Source organism: Papio anubis, chromosome 13 (assembly GCF_008728515.1).
Source record: "Papio anubis isolate 15944 chromosome 13, Panubis1.0, whole genome shotgun sequence".
Lineage (NCBI taxonomy): Eukaryota > Metazoa > Chordata > Mammalia > Primates > Cercopithecidae > Papio > Papio anubis.
Genome location: NC_044988.1, coordinates 12837041 through 12861205, shown reverse-complemented (window position 1 = coordinate 12861205; position 24165 = coordinate 12837041). Strand labels below are relative to the sequence as shown.

Genomic DNA, 24165 nt, shown 5'->3' with positions numbered 1-24165 from the left:
GCCTCATTTCATGCCTCTACCTTTGTTCGATGCCATGATACAGCCACTCTGAGTTTTCAATTTATCTACTGAGCTATAATCTTACTTATCTTCCAGGTTGTCCTCTCTGCCTGGAACCTTTTCCCTTCCTTCTACACTGGCTAACTCCTGCTTATCTTTCAGGCCTTAGCTGTGATGTTGCTTCTTCTGCCTCTATACCTGGCCTACGTACCCTCCACTACATGCTCTTATGGCCCCCTGTGTTTCGCATCACAGCATAGGTTACTTAGTATCATCAGTGTGTCCCTGCATACCTGTCTGTACACACCGTTAGGACATAAACTGCATGAAGGCAGAGACATAAGGATCTTGTTTACTGCTCTTTCCTGGCATCTAGCACAATATCCTAGTTCTCCATGTTACACAAATACACGTGGATATGCACTCATGAGCACCGTCCCCCCCCATATATATACACATACATCTATCATCTAGAACTCTAAAGAGGAGTATTAGTTGGTCTCTGGATCATCAAATATGTAAATCTCTAGACATAATTTTTCTCAAGCTATCAAGTTAAGATGTTTGTTTATATACATGACCTTTATGGAATTAAAGTGCACAGTGTTAGTTCATGCACAGCAGGAGATCGATTAATCGTGGAAAGGAAAAAGGCAAAGCATTGATGAGGCAGGCTGATTACATATCCAACAGGAAGGAGGGACAGCCAGGAGAGGGGAGGATGAGGGCATTCTGCAGATGGAGAGAGATGCAGAGCACACAAGCTCAACAGAGGAAAATCCAGGGGAAAAGAATCACTCCAGGGTCACCTGATCTCCAACAAACAAATAGGTCTAATGAGAAAGATTTGTGTCTTTTCTGTTAGGTAATAGCTAATAATGGATATCCTTGTGGATCAATTGCAGTTTTCCCTGCGACTGCATTTATGGGGCTTCACTTAAAAGGCAATTCTGGTGTGAGATTTCAGATGTGATTTATCCTTCTTGGGGTATGGATGATAGAGGCTGTTCATTTTTCTCAAAGAATTGCAAACATCAGGAGTATAAAAAGATAATGTGTCAGGTCTAGTTTAATGTACCATCTGATACATATACTGTTGCACTTTTGCAGTAAAAATGCATTGGGCTGATCCTATGAATGTTTCACGGGGCTTCCTTTATATTTATAACAATTAACACTATTAGACATCTGAGAAGTTTTGATAGGTACTTGCAAAACTCATCAAAATACCCAACTGATAGACATATGAGATTAGAAGACTTTTTAAAATAGAGTGGAGATGTCTACAGGTGAACAAATTGTGTTAAATAATCAAAAATATAATTCTTGCTTAAGATAAAGAATATAAATCATATCTATTGATGTTTTATTTATTTATGCTTATATAATCAGTATATTCATTATATGTACACAAATGAAAGTGGTTTAGACTCCATGTGTATTTGAAAGTTAACCTTTTAAAAATGAATGGGAATTAAGTATTTGGTGGGATTTTTTTCTTTTTTTTTGTGAAGACAGGGTTTTGCCATGTTGCTCAGGACGGTCTTGAACTCCTGGGCTCAAGCGATTCACCTGCTTTGGCCTCCCAAAGTGCTGGGATTACAGGTGTAAGCCACTGTGCCTGGTTGTGGAACAGGAATTATGGAACCAACATAAAATATTTAACTCTGATGAGAAAAGTCTTGTTTTTGGAGTTGAGTCATTGGCTCTCCTGATAAGCCGAGGTGACTCTCTAGGATTTAACTTCTTGGCTGTCTCATTTGTCTTTCAGGGAATTGCTTTCCCACCAATAAAAAGTATCTTCTGGAGCTGAAACTCCTGATGCCTTGAGGGTACTATAGAGCCTTTTACTTATCCAATCTACCCTAGAATCCACGTGGTCATTACCATCCTTTGATTGCATTTTGTATCTATACACATAGAGTTCAGAAGGCAATATTCTGTTGGCAAAGTCATCTTTTCCTATGGGTAGCTCAAATTGAGGACAAGAACTAACTTTTATATATGCTTATATTGATTGATTGATTGACTGACTCATGCATTCATTCATTTGGTTACTCAATCAACAAATCAGGTTTGTACATGTCTTTGCACCTGGTACATTCCTGAGTCTTGGGTGACAAGACTTAGGCCAGCTCCTACTATTTATGCTTTTTATATGGTCTGTTTCAAGGGCACAAACAGAGCCCCCAGTCAGATGGCCCTACCTTTCTCTCTCCCCAAAAGTACAAGGGACCTCATATGCAGGTGCATAGACAGTTCAGCCTACACATCCAGATTCTATCAACATCACCACAGACATCGACCTTGAACCATTCCCTTTCCCCTACACTGCTGTGCCTGGTGTGTACATATCCATGGCTTGGTGCACCCTCGGGAAGATAGACCCAAGGAAAAGACCTGCTCAGGCCCTAGGAGTGGACTCAGGGTCTTTGAGTCGGGAAATCTGGGATCCTGGGGAAGGGTGAGGTCCAGGAAGGAGCATCTGGTTGGCTCTTTGGACTCCTTGCCTCATGCGGAAGCACTTGCTGAAGGAGAACAGAGTGAGGGACTCCAAAGGACCTGGGCCCAGTGCTCGGGGCTAAGGGTACCATGGACCAGGCTGATCAGCCCTCTGCATTGTGGACCTGGCCTCTGCATCATTGTGGTTTTGCACTGTGATGATGATGCTCTGGATCAGGGCAAGTGCAGGGCGTGTGACCTGGGAGTGTGCATTGGGGTGGCCAGGATCTCTAGATGGTTCCTACACTTCAGTGTCCCACCCTCTCTTCAGGGGACTTTAAGTATGGGGCTTCATGTTCCCAAGAAGGACAGAGCATACTGGATTCCTCCCCATCAAGTTCTGTGATATTATCATAGACACAGGCAGATCACAAGCAAAGCATAGATCTGTCCCCAGCAGTCAATGAGAATTGTTATACGTCATTAGCTACCAGCTTCCCCCTTTCTCTCTTCCCCATGTGGATTTTATTATTGCCCCCGAAAGTTCTGTAATGTTTCAAGAATCAGCTAATTGTGGCTGAATACTCTTATTTTTTACTGGGACCCTAGGAGGATCCTGAGATTGTAAAAACTATGCCTGAAAAGTTCCTTTCCTCACGATGTCTTTTTTTCTGAATTGAAAAATTACTGAATATGTCAGTAGACATGCATAATGGATTGACAGATTAATTTTCCATTTTCTTTGGGAGTTTGTGTAGGGGAGTGATTCCTGTTGTAAGGCAGGATGACTTGGTGGGTTAAGGGCTCCACTAGGAAGTGTGGTCTGCCGCTGCTACTTTGGACTAGTAGCTAAAGCTTTCATGTCTCAGTTTCCCCATCTGGAAAAGTGGGCAATAATAGAAAAATAGAAAAGCATTACTGTGAGGTTAACATGAGCTGATGCATGTAGAATGCTTATAACAGTGCCTGACACACAGTTTGCATTCTGCTGTTAGCTTATATGTGTGTGCATGTGTGGAGCTATCTTCAAATATGATTCAGAGGAAACTACTCTGTGAGGTTGGGAGGACTGAAAGCAAACGACTCTGCCTTGAGCATGATACTGAGTAGGCTGAGGCTAAGAGGACAGATGTAAATAGTGCCGGTTCCCTTATGGCAACCTTTGCATGCACTTTGGCTTGTCTGGGCATTACTCCCACATGTAGGACCTGGTGCGCTTGGCTGATTGGGACATTAACTGTTTGTGTGCTGAGCAATCACAAGTCAGATTTCATGACTATTATTCAGGTCATTGTCTTCGTTCTGTGACTTTGGTTTCTTTGATGGTCCTGGTCTATTTTATTCATCAGTTTGTTTACTAACAGTTCTCCTGGACTCTGGGATTGTCAGTCAGTTTGTACTCCATTTTCTCTTTTAACTGTCCTTCTCACTCTTTAGTTGTAAGGCTTTTAAAACATAGACATCTTATCCTTTTTTTAAAAAAAGAATTGTAGTGAAACACATGTGACATAAAATTTGCCACTTTAACATTTCTAAGTTCATACTTCAGGGACGCTAAGTACATCCACGTGTTATGTAACCATCACCACCATCCATCTCCAGAACTCTTTACATCTGGAATAATTGAAACTCTGTACCCTTTAAACCATGACCTCCCATAACCTTACCTCCCTCTAGTGCCTGGCAACCACCATTCTACTTTCTGTCTCTATGAATTTGACTGTTCTAGGTACCTCAAAAATGTACATCATTTTGAAGAGTAGAGTAATATATCCCTTGAATTAAAAGCTTTTTTTTTTTTTTTTTTTTTAAGTAAGGTATTTGTTTAGGACTTTCACAGATATTCATGCTTTCTTTTTGCAAAATTACTTATTTATTGTGGCCTTACACAACCATTATGTTTGGAATTTCTTTCTACTGGCATCTTTGCAGTTTAACTCCAAAGAAAGTAATCTCTAGCTTTCTATAAAAATGACTGAAGGTTAACATGAGAAGTGAAATGCTGAAGATAAAATGGGAAGTGTCCCTCAACTTCACTCCCTTTCCTTACTCCCATAGCCTATAAATGTTGGCTGAAAAATTGTGCCAGTATCAAAACAGACTTTCATAGAGATCCTAAAATTTTACCACTGGAATCATTCTCCTTTCTTGACATTATGCCTGATGCTCATTTTTCTCTGTGCCATGCTTGATCTATCCTGACGCTGGAGAAGTATTAGTTCCAAAAATTTTCTTCATATGGAGTGATTTGTCCTGACTGGAGGCCAAGAGCTTTCAAAACTGTGTTCTGCTGTGATTCGTGCTGACTTGAATGCTTTTTAGAATTCTTACAGTTCAGGTGAATCATTGGAGATTCTTCTTCAAGAGTCATAAATGGGAAATTTATTGGCCTGAAATAACAGGGAAAGAGGAAAAGACATTTTAAAAAATGATAATTTATTCAAAAAAAAAAAAAATTAGCCAGACGTGGTGACGCACAACCGTGGTCCCAGCTACTCGGGAGGCCGAGGCAGGAGAATGGCGTGAACCCGGGAGGCAGAGCTTGCAGTGAGCCGAGATCACGCCACTGCACTCCAGCCTGGGCGACAGAGCGAGACTCCATCTCAAGAAAAAAAAAAAAAAAAAGATAATTTATATGTTGGATTGAAGTTTCAAGATTTTACTTTTTAATGAGCATTCACTCTGAAATTTTAAAAAATCATAGATGAAATTACTTACTAATCCATTTCTTGGAAACAACTAGTATAGGGTAATTCTATAGTGTCAGCATATTGTACATAAAGACCATTTAATTTTTATGGAATGAATGTTAAAAATGTCACAATCAGTTTTTCATCAGTATTTGAATAACTATTTGAATTATAATTATTTTATACAATAAAATTAATAAGGTAAACATGAGAGGGATCAAAGAATTAAAGACAAGAACACCAGCTAACCCTAATGGTTGGCATAGTTGCTGTAACTGAGTGCAACATTTGTCCCCAACTTCCTGGCAGTGAAAAGAGAAACTCATTATTAGGAAGGAGAATGCCTACTAATTCCACAGGAACACAGATTTGTCTGGCACTATATTCCAAAAGGAATTTATTTTGCAGGAACAATAAGTGATGTAATGCACAGCTTTTATGAAAAATCCAGAAGTAGCTTTCATTTTCTTCTCCCTAAGAAAGCCAGTGAAAGTTGGAGGAAGTGACAAGGACATCAATTCTGCAAGGAGGCTAAAGTAGTCCAAGAATTGAATCTCCTCTCCCAGAGCTGTAATTATAACACTGATACAACTCAGGATGTTAGACTCCCATTCCCACATGCCCTTTGCTGAACCGGGCTTTGATGGAAACTGGACTGCACATGATTCGAGGTTGTCCCCTTTGACCAGAGCCTGGAAAATTGTATTCTCTGTTGCTGGTTAAGGCCAGATCTGTTCTCTTTGAAAACCAAACAAGCAGATGGTGGAGGCTGACATCCTTTTACAAAGACTGAGCAGACTGGTCTGTGTGCTCGTTCAGGTGGAAGCTACCCTATCTGTGTACGAAGATGAGCTGCAGAGGTACCAGCAGAGATGCAGGCTTCCTGGGGGAAGCAGCCCTGTGACTGCCCCAGAACTTAGACAAATGCCTGATTGAAATCCCAGAGTTCCACCCCACAGAGCAGCAGAGAAGGTTTTGGCCTAGGAGCTGTTAGGAGCAGGTGTGACCAGACGGCCTCCCCAGCCATAGGAAAAGCTCCCTTAGGCTCCCGTGGTGCCTCCAACCCTGAGAGAGATGGTCCTCTTGTGAGCCTGCCAGGATGAATTAGCTGCAGAGGTCACCCCAAGTCACTGAATGAGCTGACTTTTGTTTCTGATGGTTTCATAGTGACCGATGTTAGAGTACATCTGCTCCAAATAAAAACTGTGGCTTAAACGTTAACTTTTAAGCCTTTTTTTTTTTTTTTTTTTTGGAGAGTAGTTCAGTGTCATTTTTGTCCTGGAACTCTTCATGGTTTAATATGGTAAAACAGTGCCTTGGTACCTGTTCAGTTATTGTCTTCCCATTGGTTGTCATGGATTACTGTGACCTAGGAAAGATCTGAGACCTCATGTAAAATATACAATGATATTAATTAAATAAATTGGAAGAAAAAAATTGTCAGAAAAAAACTCACCCCTTGCTTCTCCTGGTAATTGTATTTGCCATTATACCAACTATCAAATTACCTTGGCTATGTCTGTACCAGTATTCGTTCATTTTTAACAACAGAGGAAGTTTGCAAAATTTCCAGAACAGGTAAAAGTAACTTAAAGACAATGTTAATTTTTAATTGTAGTTTCTGTGTCATTTTACACACAGTTTCTTTTCTTTTCTTTTTCTTTTTTTGAGGCAGAGTCTCACTCTGCCTCCCAGGCTGGAATCCAATGGAATGATTTTGTCTTACTGTAACCTCCGCCTCCCAGGTTCAAGGATTCTCCTGCCTCAGCCTCCCGAGTAGCAGGGATTACAGGCATGTGCCACACGCCTGGCTAATTTTGTATTTTTAGTAGAGACAGGGTTTCTCCATGTTGGTCAGGCTGGTCTTGAACTCCTGACCTCAGGTGATCCATCCACCTTGGCCTCCCAAAGTGCTGGGATTACAGGCGTGAGCCACCGCACCCGGACTTTACACACAGTTTCTGTGTGCTACTCTCCTGGTAGCATTTATTTGATGAGGTTCATTTTAGAGATTGCTATGCATGGGAGCTCTACACATCTCTTATTCATGTAGGAGATTAGTTGGAGCATTAAAGTCTCTTACGAGCAATAATTAAATCAGGTGTCATAAAATCTTTCTATAGGCCAGTGAAAGATCAGAAGTTGCTCGGGATGGAACCAGTTGGAAATATGCTTCAAACAACCCCGGGGCAGCACCACTCATGGTTGCCAGGAGGAGATGCTGGTTTGGTTTCATGGACCTTCTGTTTTCTTAAGACAATATGGAAATTCAAAAATTTTTAAATGTGAAAATTTTCAATCTTAAATGTTAGTGACCAATAAAATTTTTCTAAAAGATTTCTAAAAGCACCCTTGTTGACCAGATCCAGACCACATGCTTTTGACTGTGACCTCTGGTCGATCATTAGTTGCTAAGATTTACCCATCATGTTACTTGTAGGCTGAGATCCAGTCTTAAACTTGCATGCAAGGCTATGCCAATAAGTCAAATTAAAGTTATCCTTTCCTTATAGAGACCTATATGTTTTATGAAGGAAGAAAATGTTAAGTTTTTTTTTCTCTTGATTTTCTCATCATAAATTGTGGTAGTCTCTGTTGGAAATCACCATATTGGTGGGAACAGATAAGAAAAATGCTATATAAACACTCAGAGAAATACAGAGTGTAGTTTTTTTCTTTATAATATTTTGAAGATTTTTTTCGTATAATTTATGTGCTGAAGAGAACTGAGATGTTATCAATTCAAATTTCCTCCTGCACTAGGGGCCAGGTGACATTAAGCTCACCAGCTAGTTATAACCAAGCCAGGCCTTGAACCTGGTCTGTTCATTTCAAATAATAATTAGCATTAATTGAAATTCTCATATGCAGACCGGTTTTCTAATTTTCCTGACAACCCTAGGAGGTAGTTACTGTCATTACTGCATTTTGCAGACAAGGAAACTGAGGTGTAGGGACTTGTCTCAGGTCATATAGCCAGTAAGAGGTGAAGCTAGTGCAGTATGTTTAGCCCTCATCCTACACTACCAATTATTTTCCAGGCACTCAAATGTTGCAAATGCCCAGAGTATTTGGGTTGTTCTAATAAGCTGCAGTTTTCAGAGGATGGCATTGTGTAAGAATCTGAAGAGTTCTTATTTATCTCCTATTGTTGCTCTATGTAGATATAGTACAGCACATCATCCTAAAAAGTATCCCTGTTCTTTTCCATTGACTGTTGTGTTTGGGCCGTGATTATTTGTAAAGGTCCATTGTGCAAAAACTCTAGAAATTATTTATCGTGAAGGTGCTGGATTTACAAGTCCCCAGTCCTAGAGCATGGTATAGTGGCTATGGGCTCAGACTTCAGGGGCAGGTACATCTGGGTTCAAATCCTGTTTTGGCAGCTATGTGACTTCGGGGAAGTGACCTGGCATGGCAAGGACCCAGTTTCCTTTTCTGAAAAATGGGAACAATCATATAACTCTCCTAGTAGCATTGTTTTGTTAGGAAACAGTCCCTGGGTAGCCTTCTGGCTAACACCAGTTAGCACCCCATAAAGAGGGAGTTACTGGTGCTACTTCAAAGCTCATGGCCAAAAAGAAACTGAAAGCTGAAAATGCCACTGCTCAACAGCATGCAGTAGAAGGCTGTTCATATTTAGATTTTGGGCTTGCTCATTTAGCGTTCTTTTTGTTTACATCCTCACAGTTGGGGGGCATACCCCCTCAAGAATAGAGCCACAGACTGAGAGTCCGGTCTTTTGGTCTTTCGTATCACCTGCACCTGCTCAGGGACTGATTTTCAAAACTCTTTCTCAGCATTTTTGCTGAGAAACTGAAACTGCCTAGCTGTGAACCCAGGGACCAAGGGAATTTTTTTTTTTTTTTTAAGAAAAGGATTATTCTACTACCTATGAAAGAAACCTGAGAGCAGAGAGAATCCTATCAGAGTTGAAATGCAGTGGCTGTAAGCCTGGGAATTTGAGTTCTGTCTACTTTTATCAAATATAATCTATCAATCAATCATCTGTCTATCATCTGTGTATCTAGAGATGATAGATTGATAGATATCATCTGGAGATGATATAGATTGATTGATTGATGGATTAGATTTGATAAAAATCTATCTATCGACTGGGTGGGGTGGCTCACGCCTGTAATCCCAGCATTTTGGGAGGCCAAGGCAGGTGAATCACAAGGTCAGGCGATCGAGACCATCCTGGCTAACATGGTAAAACTCCGTCTCTACTAATAATACAAAAAAATTAGCTGGATGTGGTAGTGGGTGCCTGTAGTCCCAGCTACTCAAGAGGCTGAGGCAGGAGAATGGCATGAACCCAGGAGGTGGAGCTTGCAGTGAGCCGAGATCGCGCCACTGCACTCCAGCCTGGGTGACAGAGTGAGACTCTGTCTCAAAAAAAAAAAGGAAATCTACCTATCTATGTGTCTATCTATTGGTCTATCTATAGGGAGGGAGACTGGGGGGTAGCAGGAAGTGATTCCGTCTTGAAGAGTCACCATTTGAAATATTCACAGCTTCTTCCATTTAATTTTGATGTGTTGCCAAAGTACAGTTCAGGTAATAAAGTCTAAGCTAAAGGGGAATTTTTCTTTTGAGTAATACCACTATTAAGCTAATATACATAAAGACAAGATGCATTAGATACTACTCGTTGTTGCTTGAAGAGATTACCTAGAGGAATTATTTGATAGGTTGTTAAAGCAAACGTGAAATCTTTTAAAATGGGATGAGGACCCCTTCCAGGAACCTGTAACTCAAAAATGTTTCTGTGAATTTTCTCTAAAATTACCTCTTTTATTTTCCAAAAAGCCAGCTATAAGCTTTTTGTTAAGCCAAAGAAGAAGACATTCTTTACCCTCAGAAAAATGTCTTAGTAAAGGTCCTGAATGTCAAATTGAGACTGGAGAAGATTTGGTGACAACATAAGACAAGATGACAAATAGCATGTGCTTTGTTTATGTGCTAATTCTTTATCTGTCCACTTTCGGATCAATCTTCAAAGCTTGAGCTCAATGCCCTTTCTCCTTTTAAGCCTTCACTGACCTGCCCAATTATTTAAATATATATAGATAAATATATATTTCCAAAAATATTTTGTAGTTCCTTCCACTGTGCCCTCACAGGGCAAGTGCATGTACCTCTGCTTGGGACCTTTTCTTTTTGGCTCATCATATCCTGTGGCAATGTCCACTGTCTCTCCTTAGAGCATCATCTCCTTCAAGATCAAGAATTGCTGGATTTGAAGAGTCTTGGAGGCCATTTCTGGTCTTACATTCCTGACACATTGGGGTTCTGTGGCAAATGAATGCTTGTCTGCTGAGGGCAATTATTATTAATATTTTAGACGAGATCTTGCTCTGTCACCCAGGCTAGAGTGCAATGATGCTATCATGGCTCACTCTAGCCTTGACTTCCTAGGCTCAAGTGATCCTCCCACCTCACTCTCCCAAGCAGCTGGGACCACAGGCACCTGCCACCATGCCCAGCTAATTTTTAAATTTTGTGTAGACAGGGTCTTACTATGTGGCCCAAGCTGGTCTCGAACTCCTGGGCTCAAGTGATCCTCCTGCCTTGGCCTCCCAAAGTGCTAGGATTACAGGTATGAGCCACTGTGGCTAGTTGGTTTTTATCACTTAAATAAATAAATAAATAAGTAGTTGGTTTGACTATGTTGTGTTCTTGTAATCTAAATTAGCTTTTAGATTGGGCAAATTTGGAGTTCAAAATCAGCTTTCCATCCCCCTCTGTCATTGTCTTTCCTTTGTTTGCTTGTTTTCTGTGTGAGAAGTGAAGCTATGTCCTATGATGGTGATAAACTCTAGGTGGAGGATCAGTGTACCTGTTTGGGTCCCTAAGTCAGCAGACATTCCTTGAGCATCAGCTCTGTGCTAGGAAACAGAGATCAGTGAGATGAGATGAGGAGCTAGCAATTCAGTTATGGAGTCAGGTAGATTCATAGAAAAATAAAATTGAGGGTACAAAGAGTACCTCCCATTGCTCTAGTTCTTAATTGCAAACTTCCAAGTGCAATAACTGCAAAAAATGCTTGCCAACTGATGGAATAAAAGTGTTCTGATTGGAAAAAGCGTTTATGGTGTTGTCTACAAATCACTCAAGAAAGTCTTGGAGGGTCCTGGGATAGATTTAGATGAGTACATTGAGAAGATCCTAGCATGTAAGATCCAATCTTTAGGGCAGTAGTTAAGGGCCTTGGGATGTTGTAAATGTGCAAAAAACAACAGCAAAAACAGCCCTTATAATATGAGGTCCTAGCAAGAATCCTATATATGGACTTGGTAAGGGTGGAAGGCACATTCTGAGCAGAAGACGATGGTTGAAGGCCACCAATGATTCCTGGCAGATTATTAATAAAGGGTGAGGGCCAGGGACCCTGGGGGACTGAGGAGGTGAGAGAAATTCGCAAGGAGTACACCAAGTTAGACAAAAAAATCCGAATTCACCATGTCTCTTGGTTATTATTTAAGGGCCGCTGACTTGCCTAACAGAGCATGCAAGCATCGTCTGCAGGCTGGGGGGTGGAGGGAAGCTCAGTTTTCTGAGAAGACCAAAGCTCCATGGACCTCATGTGAGATTCCTGTGAGGCAAGTGCGGGGACATGGGCTGTGGGGGCGGAGGGGTTGTGCCTGGAAGCCCCTGGGCCTAAGCTTTCTAGAGCAGTGGGCCTAGGTTAGAGGAGTTTGAGGTTGTCATGGAGAGAAAACTCCTGGTTGGGTGTGTGCCACGATTGTGAGCCTTCCCACTGCTCCCTTGAGGGAATGGCACCCTTTTTGGAGACGTGTTTTATTAAGCAGAGCTTGACTCGGTGAAGAACCCACAGTGTCACTGCACTTTAACAGGGGCAGTGGGGAGTGATTTTCTGGGAAAGAGCCTGCTGCTTGCCTGTCAGTGGCCCTGACCTGGCGCTTCCTCTCTCCTTCCTAACCCTGTGCCTTTGGGATCAGTCGCCCTAAGGCAGAGAGCAGGAGAGGCCAGGGCCGTGGAGATCCTCCCGGAGGCAGGTGGAAGTCACCAGGAGGGGGCAGCGCACACGCACCTTAGTCTTCCGTTTCTGTCCGGAGGCTGTGGGGCAGGGAAAGAAGGCTGTTAGCTGTTTGCTGTTTGGGTGGTCCAGGGAAGCAAGAACTTGAGCTCAGGTGTGTTTGCCCACTGAGTCACTGAGAAGCCCTGGGGTCTGACTTTCCTGCTGTTATTTCCTTTGTATGATTGTTGCAATCTCTGTCTCTCTCTCTTTCCCTCTGTCCCTCCCATCCTTTCTTGCTCTCTCTCTTTCTTGTCTTTCTTTTTTCTTCATAAATTTTAAAAATTCAAAAAAGTATGATGACATAGTAACTTTATATAATTACATTCAAAAATGATAGTTTAACATTTTTATCTTTTTGATGCAAGTTGTTTCTCTTTTAATAAAATAGTTTAGCAGTTTAATAATATAAATGGTATAAAGAGTTTAAGGGGTGTGTGTGTGTGTGTGTGTGTAAAACCCCAGACCATTCTCCTTTCCCAAGGCCACCTTCCTTGGAATCATCTTTCTATACTTTGCATATCTACCTGACTGTGAACACTATGTGGTATTATTTTTTATATATTTTTAAAAGTTCATATAGATTGTTTTATATTACACATACATATCAGTATACAATTTTGCCTATCTTCTTTCTCATTTAGCATGACAGTGTCTTTCTGCTCAAATATGTAGATCTGATTTAATCTTATATATATATATTTAACACACCTTATTTTAAACAATTTCTATTTCTTTGTGGATGGACACTTGGGTTGCTCCAGCTTTTGACTCTATGACAATAAATGTTGTAATATTCTACTGATCATATTACAATGACTATTCTTGAGTCCATATGTGAGAACTTCTCTTGTGTGAATACCTGGAATGGAATTGCTGGGTCATGAAGGGTGCTGATTTATAATTTTCCAAGATACAGGCCAAGTGCTTTTCAAAGTAGTTATAACAATTTACACTTCCTCCAACAATTTCAGAGAAATTTCATCACATCCGTAGAAATGTTTTACATTGTCAGGCTTTAAACACTTTGTCAGTCTAGTGGGAGAGGAATAGTATGTCACTGTTATTTTAATTTGCATTTCACATTTCTTAGGAGATGAACAACTTTTCATGTTTCTTGGCCACCAAAGTTTCCCCTCTGTGAATGACCTGTTATTCACCTTACTGGCTTCTTTTTTAACCCTATGATTTGATTCTTCACTTAGTGGTAGCTAAAGAGAGTTTCTTAGGGAGTAGATTTCTTGAGCAGCTTGTAGCTAGCGTCTATATTGTGGACATGACTACACATAGTAGCTTATGAGGGGGAATTCTTGGGATCTACTACTAGAAGAGCCCTTGCTGAACTTTTAATCCAGCTCTTCAGTTGGCCTTTCCATCTTGGCAAGGAGAAAAATTTATTATTTATCCAGGGCATTCTTGCCCCCACAGTAAGGGAGTATTCTCTAGTGACCATTTTTCATCACTTCTTTTGATGGTTTTCAGCAAAATTTCCTGTCTGGTCTTAGATTTCGGAATAGTGGTGCTTTGCTTAATTGGCTCATTTTCATCTCATGAATACTGTGAATTTACCATTGACCAAATTTATCCTCATCTCCTTCTTTCTTGGGCACTGGTGACTAGAAAGCATAGAATTAAGCTTGTGTGTGTTTTTTTTCTTCCTAACAAGTGTATGCATTTCTAAACTGAATTCCTGGCTCCATTGATATCTCTTTATTTTTTATTTATTTTTATTTTTAAATTAAATTATCTTTTTCTTTTCTTTTTTTAAGCCCACATATTTTTGTACAATCCATGGACATCTCTACCCCTGTCTTTCCTCCTCTATGCCTTCCATTTTTATTTGCTGGTTCGTTGTATTCTATTGAATAAGATCGGGGAGTTGATAAATTAAATGTCTGATGAAAAATGAAAAGAAAGGGCATAAGTAACAAAGAGTTAAAGATGAGTGCCTTGTGCAGATCATGATAAAGTCCTCATTGAGTTCCAGGCCCTTGTTGTGAGCATGGAAGATGCAAGGATAATCCAGGAAAAGAGTGAGGAAGAACTCTCAGTGACTTCAGGACAGTGACAGGACCCATGCTTACGCAGCTGGAGGGAGTGCACAGGCTTGCCTGGAAGCCTAGATTGTGACTCCAGAGGAAAACACGCCCACGTTATCTATCCTTTTTGCTGTCAGTTGCATGAGAAAAAGTATTAACATTCAGGGCTCTTTGGAATGCAGTTCTTATTGTGAGATCATTTAGAAGAGTGAGGTCACTGTGATCTCTATTGAAACTGTTGGTGAAAAATCTTGCAAAAATGTATCTAAAGTATGATAACTCTGAAACACTTGATATTAAAAATTGAGCATTCCTTTCAAGTCTTAAAATGTTTCCTTCTTCTATGTGTGGTGGGAGGAGGGAAGGGAACGAAAGCTTCCTGCACATTTATTAAGTGTGCTAGGCCCTGGGTATAAGGGACAATAAATAATTTTTTCAGAAGAAGTCACCATTCTATCTTGGAGGCTAGTTTTTTTATGTAACAGGGGACAATATTTGTGGGGATGCTTTTAAAAATATTTATCTTTGGTGTAATTTTGTCTTCTCAGAGAATCTACTTATTTTTATTTTTAAAATTTATTTTCTAAAAAGAGGTGCCCAAACCCTTACCATACAGCTTGTTATCATTTTCCTTCACACAGTGGCTGACCTATAGATGCTATATGTTCCTCCCCATCGTTTAATATTTTTTTCATTTTAACTCACATTGTTAACAGCAGGGCTACATATTTGTTTTCAGTGTCTTAATTGGAATATGTTATATATCTTAAATTTTTTCAGGAAGAAAGGGGAGAATTCATCCTGCATAGTTTCTTGTAGTGCCTTTGTAACTCCAAGTACAGTTCATCTGTTTCTCCATCTGTCCATCCATCCATCCATCCATCCATCCATCCATCCATCCTTTGAGTACCTACCTTGTACTGGGTACTGAGCTAGGTGAGTTATAAAACAGATCTAACTGTCTCAAAGACATTGTGATCTAAGAAAACTGAATAGACAGGTATTTAAATAACTGTAGTACAGGGTAGAGTATAGGAAATTCCATAATGATGGTTTTAATAGCTATTTGTTCATATTACTAGGGACTTCACTGATTGCAAATGATAGAAATTAAGATCAATTCAGGTTCGTGACATCTAGCCTCAGAGACAGTTGTATCTAATGGCTCAAGTGGTGTTTTTAGAGTTCTGTCTCTTTAGCTCTGCTTCTTTTGTGGACTGACTTCATTTTTGGATGGTCTATTTCCTTGTAGCAGAAAATTTCCCCATGGAAGTTGCAGGCCTGTGCGATCCTTCAGCTATGATCCCAGAGAAAGACAGAGACCCTCTCTTTCCCAGCATTCATTTATTTAATCTCAGGGAAGACTCCTCTTGGTGTAATTGAGGTCATGTGCACATCTCTAAGATACCAGCGTGGCCAAAGGGATGGAGTTTTCTCCATCCACCCTTATATTGGAGGGCTTAGGGGGTGGGGGAGGGAGGAGCATTCCCACAGAGAACGCGCTAAGGCCGCGTTGGGGTTTGTGAAATGTGGTTCATCGAAGGAAAGATTGATATTGTCACTGACAAAGGCAGAAGGAGGAGATGCTGGGCCAGGAAAATAGAGAAAAGAGGACGGGGTAGGGGAAATGCACTTTAGTATTTTAGGAGGTAAAGGAGGGAGTGGCTGTTTCTCTTGCAATGTGAGGGAATATGTGACTTTTCTTGTGCAGTGATGACAGTAGCATCTCTGTGGCTCTCACCATAAGAGTAGAAACACCTTTGAGAGGAGTGGATGCAATTCCATGGTATTTTCACCTATGTACACTGGTGATACTCTGAAAGGGAAAGAAAAGTGAAATTGTTGGGTGAAAGACTGATAAAACAGGAGAAATGAAACCCAGTGAACTGGTTATTGACCATGAAACCTGTCAGTCATGGTTTCTGCTCAGTCATGCTCAGTTTTGCTCTCCTGCCATATTTTTAAAAATGGCGAGGCTCGGATGGGTGTGGAGGGAGCGCCTTGGACACCTGGGTGAGGTGGATGGGAGTTCTTCATGGTGCTGCTGCCTACATTCTGAGTCACTGCGATTCACTCTCTGCTTTGTTACAGTTTCATCGCAAATCAGAAAAGGTTAGAAATCATCAACGAAGATGATGTTGAAGCTTACGTGGGACTGAGAAATCTGTGAGTACTCAGGACCAGCACACATTATCTCAGAGATTTTTCCTATTGTCTACTCTGGTCAGGCAGGCATTCACTGGTTCGTTCTAATATGCGTGAAATTATGCGTCTTCACAGGACAATTGTGGATTCTGGATTAAAATTTGTGGCTCATAAAGCATTTCTGAAAAACAGCAACCTGCAGCACATGTAAGTAGAGATTGATTCTTTTGCTTCCCAGGACCTATTTTATTCAATATTTCCCCCCTCTGTTTATTTTCCTTCTTTTCCAACTCGAAACCTCCCTTTTTAAAGTTAGTATAGCTGTGATAATAGCTTAGAAACATTAGCTCTGATTTTGTTTGATTGTTTGAATAGCTTCAGAGGGGTACTTAGAACAGGCTGTTTATTCCCTTTCATGAATTTCTGGGCCAGTTCCATCTTGGACAGAGCAATAGGCTAGCAGCAAGGAGTCTGATGTGAAAACTGTGTCCTTGCACAGAGTTCTTGATTTTCTTCCTTGGAATCATGACATGCTCCCTGGAAGACATCAAACCAGTGGAACTGAAAGAAGCTGACTTGGCCTTGGCCTTTATAGGGAAATAAAAATTACTGGTGTTTTCCCCCCACAATAGGATTCTCTTTTGAACCTTCATTTTCCCAAAGTCGTCTGTCATGAATTGATAAAGGTAGAGAAAAATCAATCATGGGACATGCCAAAGGTACAGAAAATCATTAATAATGGGAACTATTTCCCCAAAGTCTTGTTGATGCTTTGTCCACTGAAGTCAAATGGAAATATGGACAATGGGAACTGTTAGCTTGTTTGTTGCTAAATCCTCTAGATGATGGCATTTAAGTCCATAAGGCGTGGCTTTCCTGAGAGATGTCTTCATTAAACTAAAGATCACCTAAGTGCAGAATATTTATGCATCTCTGAGCAGACTCAGAACTCCCATTCCCTGAGTTTTTAGTGGAGCTTCTGCCAGAAGGTTGTTGCCTGCATTCATTGATTCTGTTTTGCTGTACCAAATTCTCTTTGCAATGATACCTTACATATCATAGTCTATCTGTGGGACCCTCACCTGGAATATTTCACATGATTTTTTTCTGATAATTGGTAGGGCAGATCTTTTTATTCACATTTCATAGATAAAATAAGAGTGAGGGTTTCCAGCTTCATCCATGTCCCTACAAAGGATATGAACTCATCCGTTTTTATGGCTGCATAGTATTCCATGGTGTATATGTGCCACATTTTCTTAATCCATTCTATCATTGATGGACATTTGGATTGGTTCCAAGTCTTTGCTATTGTGAACAGTGGAAACCATCATTCTGAGCAAACTATTGCAAGGACAGAAAACCAAACACTGCATGTTGTCACTCACAGGCGGGAATTGAACAATGAGAACACTTGGACACAGGGTAGGGAACATCACACACCAGGGCCTGTCGCAGGGTGCGGGGAGGGGAGAGGGATGGCATTAGGAGATATACCTAATGTAAATGATGGGTTAATGGGTACAGCACACCAACATGGCACATGTATACATATGTAACAAACCTGCACGTTGTGCATATGTACTCTAGAACTTGAAGTATTAAAGAAAAAAAGAGTGAGGGAGTTCTAGGACTTGCTCAGATTTACAGATCATAAGTGTCAGAATTATGACTCCAGGGCCAACCCCTCTCCATGTTCTTACATTAAGAGTACAGGAAATAAAATCTGTATCATCCATATAATTAGAGAATCAGACTTTCTTAGAAGGTTTGTCCTCTTTCTTTTTTTGAGAACAGTTCCCCAACTGATTTCCATGCCAGTTTTAAAAGAAACCATTCTCTTAGAAGCAGATTGCCTGGACACTCTATTGAAATTTGTTGATATTATGGAAAATATTAATTTCATAAAGCCAATATCACAGCTTCATATTTTATAGGTGGCATTAATGATGAAGTCACTTTAAAATTACAGTCTGTAAATTAAGACATAAAACATTCTGCAAAAATGTGATAAAACTCCAGGGAACTTTATTAACACATTTCAATTAAATGCGTTTTGGAATCATCTCTGCAGTCTGCACAAATCTTTGCCTGCACAAATCTGATGGCTGCGTAGGCCTTGATAGCATAAACAAGAGAGAAGTTGGAAAGAAGAAAAAGGCAAAATGCTCTAATGCAGTCACTTAGATGTAATTAATGACCTCAGTGGTTAAGTTCTGGTATTTTCATTACAGTTGACCTTAGACCCGAATTACTCAACAACTGCATTTTACTGGCTGTTTTATCACATCACTTCTCCTAATGTTGTGATTTGGACAGTGGGCTCTGGCTAATTACAGTTTTATTAATAGACTTACTTATTACTTCACTTTACTTTGTACTTTGTATATTTTCCTTGTTGCATGCTATTTCTATGAATATGAAAGCCACCTTGTATATTTTTTCATGTTGATATATGATAGAATGATTTTGGTGGTATTCTTTGTGTAGTCCACAGCTTATACAAAGTCAAATATCTGTCCCTCGTTTTCAGAGAAGAATTATTTTAAAATGGGAAGCTAAAGGGACATACATATCTTACACCGTTTTCTTAAGAAGCAATAGCTGGGATGTCAATCATTGATCAAATTGCAAAAACACTACTAATATTTGTAGCCATTATTGAATAGTAAGACAGAGAGAAATAGGCAAGTATCCGGCAGTTATGAAGAGGTCATCAGATGGCAGTAAGCTTCATATATTCACAGGACAAAAGAGGCTCTTAATCACCAAAATCTGAAATTAAATTAAGTAGTTTGCTTTCCAGAACAGTAGGGAGGAAGGAAGGAATTAAGTCAGGTGTCTGCCTATCCGGATCTTAGACCTAACCTCTGCTTATGATGGAGGACTCTGGGGACCAGCTTGATTTGTGGTCCCCTGATTTTCCACATGCAAACTGCACTCTTACCTCAAATATCAAGGCAGTGGGGTGCAAGGGAGCTGATAACAAAATATGTATTAAAAGCTGTTTCTCTGTACCCCTGGGATATACTGATGATCTCTCTGAGTTTCCCCAGCAATATAGAAACGCATACAAGATCATTCTATTTCACTTCGGGTTTTAGGGAAATTTAAACGGGATCCTCTCTCTCACTTTCTCCACTTCTCCCCCTACCCTGTCCGTGTTAGCATCACATGGGGACTGCCCAGAGCCCCAGAGAGTGGTCACTGCGTTATTTCTTGATGCCTTTAATTCCTGCCCAGCCCCTAAGAGCCCAGGGACTGTGAGAAAAGCTGGTATTTGTGTTTTCCAGGGACTTTGCAGAGGTGCTAATTAGCTCCCTTGCAAAGCTCTATAATCAAACAGTAAGAGGATTGTTGATTTTTTTCCCTCCCCTCTTCCTCCTTTTTGGCTTTTGGCCCCAATAATAAGTATGGTTCATAAGACTCATCTTGTTCTTTGGCCCATAACCCCGCTCTTTGCGGTGCTGCTGGCGGCCCCACAGAGGCAGCAGCTCCGCGGGGCGGCGGTTTTACCAGCAGACAGGGAGACCCTTCACCCTAAACTGCTTTCTTCGCTGCCTCTCTCCGCCTTTTCCTTGAGGAGGGAAGCAGGTTTTTGGTTTTTGGTTTGTTTTAGAAAGATTGGGACTTCCGATGAAAGCATTTGTGCCTTAGAAACTGTGGAAAAGATAGGCAGACTGACTTTTCAATGCATTGTAGACCAGTGAAACCCACTCTTTTCTTGTTTGTTTGTTTGTTTTTGCTTAGTTTTAAGGAGGAGTCTTGCCGTTGTTGCCCGGGCTGGAGTGCAATGGCGCCATCTTGGCTCACCTCAATCTCTGCCTCCCGGGTTCCAGCAGTTCTCCTGCCTCAGCCTCCCAAGTAGCTGAGATTACAGGCGCCCGGCACCACACCTGGCGAATTTTTGTGTTTTTAGGAGAGACGGGGTTTCGCCATGTTGGCCAGGCTGGTCTCAAACTCCCAACCTCAGGTGATCCACCAGCCTCAGCTTCCCAAAGTGCTGGGTTTACAGGCGTGAGCCACTGCGCCCGACCGAAACCCATTCTTAATTCACGTTCCAAAAGAAGAGACTTATGTGGGCACATTTTACAACTTCCTGGTGGATTATTTTTTCACGTGGGTGAGCACTTTATACTCAGTGTGAAGCGAGAAGATGCACGCCTAGAAGGAAGGAGGGTACCCTTGTGTAGGTAGGGGTTTGGATGAGTGGAGATCTCAATATAGAATTAAACTCGGAGTGGACACACACATTCATGATTTGTGACACACCAGAGTGGTAGGTTCCTTCTTATCAACTGACTAACCTTAGTTCATGCTTTGGCTCCTGGTTGTAACCCCAGGACTGTGTGACTGATCAGACACACCAGGATACTTCCTTAGGCTGACAGTGAAGAGTAGCCTCAGGTAAGGGGCCAGGATCACTGTCACCCTCAGATGTCATGTTTTTTATTTATTTTTTATTTTTTATTTTTTTATTTTTATTTTTGAGACGGAGTCTCACTCTGTTGCCCAGGCTGAAGTGAAGTGGCGCAATCTTGGCTCACTGCAAGCTCTGCCTCCTGGGTTCACGCCATTCTCCTGCCTGAGTCTCCTGAGTAGCTGGGAATACAAGCATCCGCCACCACGACCGGCTAATTTTTTGTATTTTTTTAGTAGAGACAGGGTTTCACCGTGTTAGCCAGGATGGTCTGGATCTCCTGACCTCGTGATCTGCCCGCCTTGGCCTCCCAAAGTGCTGGGATTACAGGCGTGAGCCACCACGCCCGGCCAGATCTCATGTTTTATCCAACTCTCAGCCCAACACTTGCCTTCCTGGGCAGGAAACATACGCTGAAAGACTCATTGGCTTCCTCCGTTTTGTAGAGGTCTTGGCTGTTTCTATGAAAGTTGATGTTTGTTTTACATTCATTTTATTTATTAAACACATCTGTAGGCCCAAGCATCGGACACTCTTTAAATAAATTTAAACAGTAAACAAATTTGCAGAGTGAGTCAGCTGCCAGGGTTATGGCTCTGAATTTCCTACCCCAAAATCTCATGGCACTGATCATTGGAAACTCTTTTATCGAATCAGATTACATGTTTGGAACATGTCAGTAAATTATTATTTTTTTAATCACAAATGTATCTTTTTATTGTCTGGTTGGTCCAAATCTGAAGACATACCGTCTTCAGATGAAATCTGATGTATTCCTTGTTATCTAATTTTTTTTTGTTCCCATCGTGGAGGTATTCGGTTATCTAGCTCATATGTAAACAATCTCAGTAGTGTTTTTTCATCAATAAAATGTCTTTCATATAAAGACATATTGAATTCAGTTAATATTCAGAGTTTTGTATGCCACATAATTTCAAAATATCCATGATGCTCTTTAGTTTTAAGGCATCTTTTTTCCCTACTGGGTTTATAGTTTTAAATTTTATTTAATGTTACATATCTTCCTATTAGTTGTTCAAAATATCAGGATTTCTATGAGATATATAACTTGGCTCCAAATCAACATATGAAAAATAAGCTTTTGGGCGAAAAAAACATTAAAAATACACAATATATTTATGCTACCCCTCCCTGCAAAGAAAAAAATATAGACAAAGTTAGAGGAAAAACTCAGCTATCACGCTAAGTGAAAGAGAGAGAGATTTGGATGTAAGTAAAGCATGCATAATGATCAAATAAAATTGTATTTTGTAAACAAAATCTCTGAATACTGTGTTCCTAAAATGTAACATTTTAAATTCATGTTTAATGTTTTTGATTCCTTTCAGCAATTTTACCCGAAACAAGTTGACGAGTTTGTCTAGGAAACATTTCCGTCACCTTGACTTGTCTGAACTGTAAGTAATGATTTTGTGTGGCATTTGGGGAAAAGTTTTCAAAGGAAGGGGTAATTCAGTATTTTTCTTTTAATGAGTGATGTTGCAGATCTATTTTCATATCAAATTCTCGAAAAATGATTTCTGAAGTTTCAGTCTCTCAGTCTTTTATTCCCTCATGGTTTATTATTTCTCATTTTAAAAATTCAGTAATTAAAAAAATAGAAATCTCAGTAGTGACATATCATTTCTGGTTCGTTTAAATGTTGTTTTTACATAAATAATTTCTAGTAGAGGGAAAAAAGAGAAAAAGAAGGGGGCTTTGTGTGAAAACAGCTATATACTTTATATCTCACAGCATCTGTTTGGTTCCTGTTGGATTCAGGCCCTAAAGTCAAGCAAACCCATTCAAGGAGGAAATAAAAATGGGCAAAACTCTGCTCACTTTTGTCCATCTTAAGGATAGGGAACATTGGAGGAAAGGTAGTTCTTCTCTTTCCCTACCCATCTTTGTGAGATTTTCTTCCAGGTCTGTTACTGCATTCAATATTTATTTTTAAGTCCCATTTTCTTCTGTTGTGAAATGATAGAAAACATATTTAAAGGTGGTGACGACTAACAGCCAGGATTTCCAAATGAGCTCAATTCCTTGCATTGTCCCCATTAAACAAATATGAACTGTTGCCATTCTTATGGCACCTCAAAGCGTCCTAATGCAGAGGATTTGTGGGGCAGATGTGGGCCCAGGAAGAGGCCTTTGAAGATTAGACAATGGCATTTGCTTAAACTCTATGTTGCCTGAATTGTGGAGTCTTTTCATGAAGATCCATCCTTATTCACAAGGAAATTGTGCAGATTGGAAGATGTCACTGCTGGAGAGACAACAAGTTAATAGGTGTAATGGGTGTTATATGGTGAAAGTCTTGGCAATTGGCAATTATTTGGAATAAAGTGAATTCAGGGCATTGAAGCACTAATGCTTCTAACACAGGAATAGGCATGACAAACTAAAGGAAGATATATGAGATAGGATAAAGTACTTGGTGTAAAAATTTTGGGCAACATTATTTAAAATTTTCTTGCTGGATTAAAAATTAGAGTTTCAATTTCAAATTTATGTCTCAATATTCTTCTTGAAGAGTATTTAATCCATTGATTCAACCGATGTTAATGTTGTACCTATCACAAATCAATACGATATGGCACAGGGCCATGGGGATAAAGGGAGAAACGTTTGTATGTTCCTGGATTCTGTTATCCAGTGGGAGAGGTAGAAACCTAAAGATATAAGTGTAATGTGCTGTCATAATCATTGAGCTTGCACAGTAAGCTGGAGAAAGAAGCCAGCTGTGCACCAGTGTTGTGTTGTCGTATGAACATTGCTGTATTCATAATTGAAACATTCCTTTCCTTCTTTATCCCTTCTGCTGAGTTAATGATATCCTCTTTTAGAAAGACTCTTTAGTTTTGCATGTCCTCAGAGCTCCAGGCAGCATTTTGGATTAGTGGGGTTTAAACTGGTGGTGGGTCTTTTCTGTGTTCTTTTCCATATCCCATAACATCAAATCCCATTTTGGTGTTGGAGGGATACTTGGAGGTGATCAAGCAGACACAAATTAAATGAGTCTATCATGACCACATTTTCCCCTAAGAAACTCCTGGAAAAGTCTCCAGGGATCCCTGAGATTCTTAGAACCCAACCAGAAAACCACAGGACTAAATGATGTGGCAAAGTCCAGGTCCTGTCTTCACGGAAATCTTAAGTATTGTGGTTAATGCCAGGCAGAGTCTATGTAACGATTTTAAATGGCCTCATTTAAAGGCTCATTACCATAAATGGAATTCATCTTAAATAGGCCACTGAGTATTATAAATAAGCATTTAAAGATTTTTTTTTCCTTGTGGTTTTTATTTTCCTCTTGACTACTTCCTCTTTTACCCATTGCAGGCCACAGGAGTCCAGGCAGCAGGGCTGAGGTCTGAATGGCGG

At 40.4% G+C, this 24165-nt stretch overlaps 1 protein-coding gene across 12 annotated transcripts in view; it reads left to right on the top strand.

Moving 5' to 3' along the window:
- Positions 1 to 24165, top strand: part of NTRK2 (neurotrophic receptor tyrosine kinase 2) — a 366819-nt gene that overhangs the window by 17527 nt on the left and 325127 nt on the right. For all 12 annotated transcript variants that reach the window (XM_017949950.3, XM_003911869.4, XM_003911870.4 and 9 more), the window contains 3 exons: positions 16305 to 16379; positions 16494 to 16565; positions 22128 to 22196. In XM_017949950.3, the coding sequence (XP_017805439.1) occupies positions 16305 to 16379; positions 16494 to 16565; positions 22128 to 22196 (216 nt within the window). The remainder of the gene's footprint in view (positions 1 to 16304; positions 16380 to 16493; positions 16566 to 22127; positions 22197 to 24165) is intronic.